This window comes from Hippocampus comes, unplaced genomic scaffold (assembly GCF_001891065.2).
Source record: "Hippocampus comes isolate QL1 unplaced genomic scaffold, H_comes_QL1_v1.1 scaffold2, whole genome shotgun sequence".
NCBI classification, from domain to species: Eukaryota; Metazoa; Chordata; class Actinopteri; order Syngnathiformes; family Syngnathidae; genus Hippocampus; species Hippocampus comes.
The window spans coordinates 4,248,054-4,256,685 of NW_017805139.1; the positions used below are offsets into that span (position 1 = coordinate 4,248,054).

General features: G+C 41.4%; 1 protein-coding gene and 1 long non-coding RNA gene across 2 annotated transcripts in view; one reads left to right on the forward strand and one right to left on the reverse strand.

The window, feature by feature from the left end:
- Positions 1-8,632, reverse strand: part of slc7a11 (solute carrier family 7 member 11) — an 87,293-nt gene that overhangs the window by 74,506 nt on the left and 4,155 nt on the right. The window contains exon 2 of the mRNA XM_019867419.1: positions 1,131-1,257. Within this exon, the coding sequence (XP_019722978.1) occupies positions 1,131-1,257 (127 nt within the window). The remainder of the gene's footprint in view (positions 1-1,130; positions 1,258-8,632) is intronic.
- The window catches only part of LOC109514376 (uncharacterized), a 19,122-nt gene that overhangs the window by 3,973 nt on the left and 6,517 nt on the right, over positions 1-8,632 (forward strand). Inside the window, exon 2 of the long non-coding RNA XR_002167978.1 lies at positions 6,206-6,209. This is a non-coding gene — a long non-coding RNA (uncharacterized LOC109514376). The remainder of the gene's footprint in view (positions 1-6,205; positions 6,210-8,632) is intronic.

Consider the following 8,632-nt stretch of genomic DNA (forward strand, 5'->3'; position numbering starts at 1 on the left):
TAGCACCCTTAAAAAGGCATGAAAACTTTACGCCTCCCTCCTTCCCCCCCCCCCCCCTCTCTCTCTCTCTCTCTCTCTCTCTCTCTCTCTCTCTCTCATGCACTCCTGCCCCCAGCCACACACACGAACACATGTAGTAAACACAACACTGTGCCCATTACGTCGATTGCGATCAACCGGTAGATTGAGGACTGGTCCCAAGTCCATCGCGAGGGGTATAGAGGGGGGAAAAAAACAACCATTGGTGTGTCTTTCTGCATGTTGGTAATATATATTTTTGTTTTAATGTACACTGCACCCTAATCATCCTATCAATCTCATTTTCACAAAAAGTATTAAAATAAAATAAATAAATAAATAAAGCAGGTAAATCTTTAACCTAAAGTGGCGCGTGACCCGCGTCACCGGAGGTTGTTTGCACTCAGCAGTCTGCAATTGCAGCTTGTGATCAGAGCTGTTGCGCTATATCTTTTACTGTTATCATTATTCTCATTCAGAATTTGTTTCGTGTACAAATCATCGACGGCACGGGCAAAGAATAGGAATCTAGAGGGCCGAGGGAAGCACTTTAAAACGGTACATGTGAGCTACGACAGTTAACAGGGTGCAAAAGTGTGTCGCATGCCTCCGTGTCAGGCTGTTGCTCACCATGGTGTCCGTGTGTATGCGCATGCGCATACACGGTAACGGGTCAATCGCGGGAGGTTGGTTGATGAAAAAGTCAATCTTCAGTCCAAAAGGTTTCTAGACTCTTGACACTGATCTAGGCAACCATGTGATGAAACACTGATCAAAGAGTAACCCACTGATAAGACACAAGGGAGGATGCTGGGCGGGACTGCGAAGATGCACAGCCAATCACCATGGCTGTGCATCATGGCATAGATCCACTGGTGCTGTCATTGGTCGACGTCGCGCTGGGAACTGATCAAGCGTACAGCCATGTACAAAACCTCTGAGTCATTCGGCATTTTTTCCTGAATACAGTACTTTGGGAAAAAAAACCTCATGATGCACTGAAACCGCGATAAGTGAACCGCGAAATAGCGAGGGATCACTGTCAATGAAATATTGTGGGACATAGGATTCACATTCTCAGTACAAGGTTGGTAAACATAATCAAACATTACCTGATCACAGTGACATCAGCCCATAGTTTAACAAAAGCTACATGTGGACCAAAAGCCTCCAATAAGTATGTGTAATGCCCACCAGACTTCTTAATACACGATCCCAGTTCAGCGTAGGACAAGGCACCTAGGAACAACAAGGGTGACAGATTAGCAATCAAGACCACATAGCACAGTGCATTTGCTATTTACAGTGCAACTATACACAAACACAAATGAGACTCTTACTTATTCCTAATAAAAATGTAGGTGTGAAGCTTTATTTCCATAGAGTACGGAATACACCAGACCTTGGCATGATACCAACCACATCCAGCCTTTCTGTAATCACTAGCTTTTGAAAGTGGTACTTTCATGATGAAAGTGTTTCTCCACAGGTTGAAAATCGCAGTTAATGCAAGCGCTGTTTTGTGTCATTGTGACTTAATTTTTGGAACGGTTTTCTGACTGGACATCCTCAAAAGAGCATCAAACAGCTGCAGCTCATTCATTGATTGATTTTATATTGCCAGTTTTAAGTAGTACTGACAACAAAGATAATTATAGAATAATTAAACGTTTTAGAAACAGATTTTTTTCCGTTAGTTTCAAACAGTGTTATTCTAATGTACAACAAATGTAGAATAAAATAAGACAGTGACCTACTCAGAAATGGACCAGTCAAAAATAATAAATATGTCTTATAATGTTAACATACTCAAATTAGGATCCTATATACAGCGTTAGCATCATTGCCACTTACCTTTGATGAAAATCTTCTGAACATTTTGAAATATTTTATTTTCTTTCTATTTATGTGTTTCGATGTTGTCATTGTACATTCTTATAGTAATTTTGGTCAGCTACCTTTGTTTTCTCTACTTCTGAATGCAGTTAACTGATCTGTTTGCCAATGCTTGTCGGTGTCGTGTCTGCTTGTGTGAAGCCTCGAACAGTCATCAGGAAGTTGTGTTCCTTGTGTATAAATTATACTATATAAATAAAGCGGCCTCGACTTGTGTATGTGCATGCGCGTGTGAGCGAGACAAGCAAGCATGTGCAAGAAATGTGTCTCTCACGTGGCCGCCAATTATTCGCCCACCATTGGAGTTGACCAAATATTCAGCAGACTTTGGCCTTCCCTTAGGTGCACAATCCACTGACATAAGTGAGGTGCCTATAATTGACAGGCCCTATTTGGCGGATTGGTACTGAGGTAAAGCTAATCTTGTGCTACATTACAGTACAGTACTGTATATACACAGAAAATCCAGACTACAGTGTTCCCTCACTTATTGCGGTTGATGGGGACCGGGACCCTGCCACATTAAGTGAAAAACTGCGATGGAGCGTTTGCTCAGCCCCCCCCCCCCCCCCTCCCTGTCACACTACCTCGTGTAGGTTGGTATGTTTAAAATATGTAAACTGTATTTATACTTTACATATTTGAGACAAAGACTACAGCAGTACACGTTTTTACTTAAATCTGTCATTATAAAGCCTTATACAGTAATTAACATTCATCAGCATTGCCTCCTGAGAGAGGTGTGCTACTCTCACTTTCCGACGCTCTGACAGTGTCGCCGCCATTCGCCTCCAGCTAACTCCTGGCCAGCTATCCCCATGCAGCCGATGAGTTTGTGATAAGATAATTAATCGGTATTGAGGAGGAGGAGATGAAGAGAGATGTGCTGCTTTTTTTGGACAATCACCCCCTCTCTTTCTCTCTTGTTCGCTTGTAGCAAACACAACAGCATGAAGAGACACTAATCAGAGAGTCCACAGCTGAGGAGACACTGACCCGAGTCAACAGCATGACTAGACACTGATCAGAATCAACCACATGATGAGACACTGATCAGAGTCAACCATGTGATGAGACACAAGGGAAGGTGTGGGCATGCTGGGCATGCTGGCCAGAGCCAGAATTTTTAGTAAGCTGGATGCAAAAATGGGGTTTTGGCGAATACCCCTAACACCCAATTCGGCGACGCTGACAACATTTATCACACGCTTCGGGCGCTCTTACTTCAAGCAGCTCCCTTTCGGGATAGCCTCCGCCCCTGAACACTTTCTGAACAGAATGGTAACAGAGGTTACAGAAGAGCTGGGCAGTGTTGTTTGCCACATGGATGATGTGCTGATATGGGGCCGAACACAGGAGTAGCATGATGCTTTGAAGAAAATCCAGCAGGCAGGCATCACTCTCAACGTCAAGAAGTGTGAACTGTCAAAGTCAGAGGTGACATTTCTAAGCCACGTGATCTCTGACAGTGGCATCGGGCCAGACCCAGGCAAGACTGAGGCAGTAAGGATGATGCCGGAGCCAACGAATGCAACAGAGTTGAGAAGTTTTCTCGGAATGCTGAACCAACTGGGGAGGTTTGTGCCATGGTTGGCAGAGAGAGATCATCGATAATCGAACAGCTATCAGCAAATTGTGTTCCTTTTACGGCGTGTCGCCTCCAAGAGACGTCATCTAACAACAGCCACTAAACAAGCACCGCCAGATGACATCACCACTCGGCGGTGACTCGACACGCCGCGAGTTGACATGTTTATTGTGTCTGTCCTGCTTCTGTCACTTAGCTCACGCCGAAACATGACGCTCCCTAACAATTGCTCTCCTTTTTTTTGGTTCATATATGAAAAAAAATACAACACACTTCCAGCAGACTTAAGTTTCAGCCAAAATAACCACAAGCAATTTTCATCTATTTATCTAGCCGTCCATTTGTCCAATTTGACTACGACAAACAGAGAAAAGCATCCTGGAAAAGTGGCTCGTTGTGCCATGTGTCTAATACTTTTTAACGAGAATTCAAGTGCACAAATCACCTTTCGAAGTTGCCAAACAAGTGATGTAAAGCGAGACCATCCTAGCTTTGTTTAAGACGTTAATGTTGTGATTCATCTTCCCTGTGAAGTATTATCCACAGCACTTATTGGATTGTACTTCTAAGTTTGTGGACTGTTATACTGTACCTGTATTTGATTTGTGGACGGTTGTTTTTAAAGTGTTTTAAAAATTGTTTTTTTGTTGTTGAGTATTACATCAATATCATTAAAATCAATAATAACTGGTGTTTTTTTAATCTTGCACACAATAAATACAACATTAAAAAAAACGAAGACAAAACTAATAAATCTAATGAGCTCAGTCTGTAAAGTAATCAAAACTGATGCAATTAAAAACAAAAGCAAACAAAAACATTTTAAAATGGAAACTAACGACAATTAAACGTCCCAGTTTTATCATTCTGTACTGCTGTACTGGACAAATAGCATAGAATCATGGGCCAATGGGACACATCTGATGTCATATCAGCATTAACATGTAAGTTGTCAATGTCAACGAAAGCTACCTGTACATCAAAAAAAGATTTGGAAAAGACCCTTGGAAAACGATCATCTCACACCTGATCACATTTACAAACAAGTGATGGAATTTGTAGTCACAACGTACTCTCAGACTAAGATTTTGCAAAGACTGAAGTTTGCAGGATCACTATTTACAAGATTAAAACTCGATTCTGAGGCATCTTTCCACACACATGATGCAAATGTTCCCCATCATGCTCTTGGTAGAGTCTCCTGTTTCACAATTACAACACGCACACACGCACACAAATATAGAAACGTTTGACAGTGTACCTTTAGTCACATTTTTCACATAGTCTACATTTATGAGGCATATTCGCAAAGCTCATTCAGCCAATTTAAGACAGTGGTTATTATGGTGGCCACCAATATGTTGAAGAAAATTATCGAGGACTATTGTGCCTTTGCACATATAATGTGTGCCTCTCTTTGTGTGTGTAAGTGTATGTGTGTGTGTGTGTGTGTGTGTGCGTGTGTGTGTGTGTGTTTGTTGATTGCCAAGAGTATTGAGAGTCTTGGCGTTTTTGTCTTGTTCTGGTTTTATTATATACAGTAAAATAAAAAGTACACACATGTCCCCATAGGTGGCAGGACCAGACCACAGTTCAGCCTGGGATACGTGACTGTGGCAACATTCACAGTGCAGGGCGTGATGACCAGGTCGGATTTTGTCTGTTACTATCTGTTTTGTGTACAATTTTAACCTGTCTTTCAGGTAAATAGATCTGTTACTTGGTGATGTGTTCCTGAAACCTGTAACAGATACTTCTCCTCAATGCTGAGGAGAGCTATGTGAAAAATCGTTAACTTGACATAATTGATCTCAAATCTCAGTGGTGTCATCCAGGGTACACGCGTGTATTACGGAGGATACCTATATTTTTCAGTCAGCATTGCGCACACTCACGTGTAAATACCGCCCCTGTCCATTTTGCCTCAAGGATGGTAAAACCTTGACCCACCCTTCTGTGCTTTAATTGGCTGGTACTCGATGCCTTGGCTCATTAGATTGGTCAACTCTACGTTGGATGAGCCAATCAGAGGCAGAGTAGGGCGGGTTATATTGGGGAAAAATTGCTGACACGTCAGGGGCCAGTGGAACCCCACTTGATTGACACGTGACTCTCAGTCCGCTTGAAAGATGCGCGATTATTGGAAATGTGAAAAAGGCAGAATACGTTTTTCAGGTGAGTGGCACGTATCCAGAGAACATACATACATTCAGTAAAGACATAAATATCAGGTAAGTTTCAAGGTGGTTTTCAAATGAATCATTATTTCGAACTACAAAGACTTGAAGAGACAGATTATGCTCACAGTGACAAAAGAACCTAGAACAACCTGCAAAGAAAGGGTGAACTCTATGGTCAGGGTACATCAATATGTGATTGCACCATCTGTTGTCGTCGAGCCAAAGTGGGCGACCAAGGTGGACACCACTGTTGGAAATAAATAATTAAAAAGCATGACTGGAAATGACCAAAATGCATGTTGACTAGCCGCAAATCTTTTGTGATGTGTCAATGTTCAAAAACGCAAATACGAAGCAGAGCAAGGGGGAAAAAAAACAAAACACTGTCGCCAATGTGCAACATGGAGGAGGTGCCGTTACATTTTGCTTTTATCTGGTGCAAGGTGTCTTGAGTCTGTGCATGGTACAATCTCAAGACTATCAAGGTATTCTCGAGGGAAATGTGCCACCCACTGTGAGGAAGCTTGGTCTTAGGAACAGGTCAGGGGTCTTGCAACAGGATAGTGAATCAAGCACACAGCTAAAACACCCACGAATGGCAAATAACATTGGACGATTCTGAACTCCCTTTCTATGAGGCCTGAAAAAAATCAACCATCTGTTGAAGGAGCTGAAACGTTACATCTGGGAACAGCACCCGACATAAATGCAGCAGTTTGCTCATGAAAAGTGAGTCAAACACCTGCTGATGGGTGCAAAAGTCTCATCGAAGGTTACAAAACTCATGATTACAGTGATTGCCTCACAAGTTGTGCAACAAATGTGAAGGTAAGAGGTTGTTTTTTTACTATATATTTTTGTTGAGCCACAATTCAAAAGCAAAGTTTGATTTTCATTGTTTAATTTTCCTCATATTCTCATTTGTTTTTAGTTTTGTCCAATTCTGTGGGGTTTCCTCTAATAGAGGGGTACCAACCATGCACGCGGATGGGATTTTGGACCTCAAGGGGACGAGGACCAAGTTTTATGAGGATATACATTTCATACGCACATACACATATACATATATATATATTCATTCATTCATTTATTTTCCGAACCGCTTGATCCTCACTAGGGTCGCGGGGGGTGCTGGAGCCTGTCCCAGCTGTCTCCGGGCAGTAGGCGGGGGACACCCTGAACCGGTTGCCAGCCAATCGCAGGGCACACATACATGCGCAATCTGAATGAGCACACTTTACTTGGCTCAGTCAGTGGTCTTCGCTAACCATTTTGAGGCCAAAGCAAACAGTTCCCCCCACCACCCCCTTGTCTGAAGTTAAATTTTGACGAAAGGTGAGTTATATAATTTAGGCCACTTCGTCCTGCTTTTTAAATCTGTTGCAATGATCTAACAGCAAAAGTATTATTAATTACTATTCATTTTCAGCAGCATTATTCAACATTTACTTTCGTTGACCTCTTCAACCACTTAAGCATATTGTTGATGATTAATAATATTTGTCATCTCATTAAATAGTCAACATTGATGCCATACTTTACTCACAATTTTGATTCTTGCAAAATTCCCATTTACATGCATTGGTTTCTGGAAAAGTCCATTTGGGACGATCCCTGACAATAATCCTCAACTGATCATTACCAACTCGGGTTAATTTTATTTGTGTTCCAAATCTCTAAGCAATGTTATCCTAGCTTTTGATATTTACAGATGTTTTTTTTTTTTTTTAAATAACCCAACTACAACTTGAAACTGATGATCTCCATTGAACTGATGGGAATTTCTCCATTGTGAGACAAATAAAGGTTTTCTTATCTTATCTTATTTCAGGTTTTGGACAGGTGTGGTAGAACTCACTGTGGTCCAAGGACTTTGTACGAATACTCGGACCCATGGACAATTCGGGGACCATGATCGTAATACGTACTGGCAAGCAAGTTTCCCTTACAGTTGTTCTCCAATGGTCAAAAGTTCTTTTTAGGTTGTTGTTCCTCTTTTTACATTTTCCTTCACAGTTACTCACAATAGTTGCGTAATTTTCCATGACATGTCTGCTCACAAAAGAAGCTACGCCCTATATTACTTTTTAGCAGTGGCCGGCCTTGCATTTCAACCTTAGGCCTTCAGTGACGTCACATACATACACAATACAGGCTCGTCAAGCAGCACTTAATTTCAGGAGCATTTAAAACCAAGTATGCATTCACAATTAAGAGCAGGAAACTAAATTTACAGATATTGTCAAAAATAAAAAGATGATTTAAAAATACTAAATAAAATGACACCCAAATTACGCTGTGTGATCTTAAACAAGTCTGTCCAATAAATTGCGCAATGTCGCAGTTTCATATAAGACACCAACCAAACAACAACAAAACAAACTATTCTTTGAAAATAAAGTAAACAGATCATTTGCATTTTGAAAATCGGGGATACAACAGCAAATAACTGAAAATGTTGAGCAGCTGAGATTGAATGAACTTTCGTGCACGAAGATGACTACAATGCGCCATTATAAATTGCAGGTGAGCAGATTTATTTGATACATTTTTGAATCTTTGTCATTTTATTTCGTTACCATTAATTTAATACTAACGAAATAAAATGACAAGAAGAAATGTAAAATAAAATTCATTTACTCACCAACGTAGTGCCTGTTCACTGAGCTGCAGATCTACGCGAGTGTCCCCAAACGTTTTTAAACGCACCGTAGCTTGTAAGTGCCCAGCCGTGCTCTGATGTTTCCTTGCTGCCTTGGTAAAACAACTTAGATTGGTAAATCCAGTGTGGCTACAAACACCAAATCGGTCAGCTGCAAGCAATAGGCATTCCCAGCAGTACAATTTGCATCGTTTCTCAGAGGCTGTGAGCCACGCGTACCGTTCATAATTGCTCGTCTGAAAATGATGGACAAACCCTTTTCCTTGCTGGGACAGGCTAGCTCGCGCA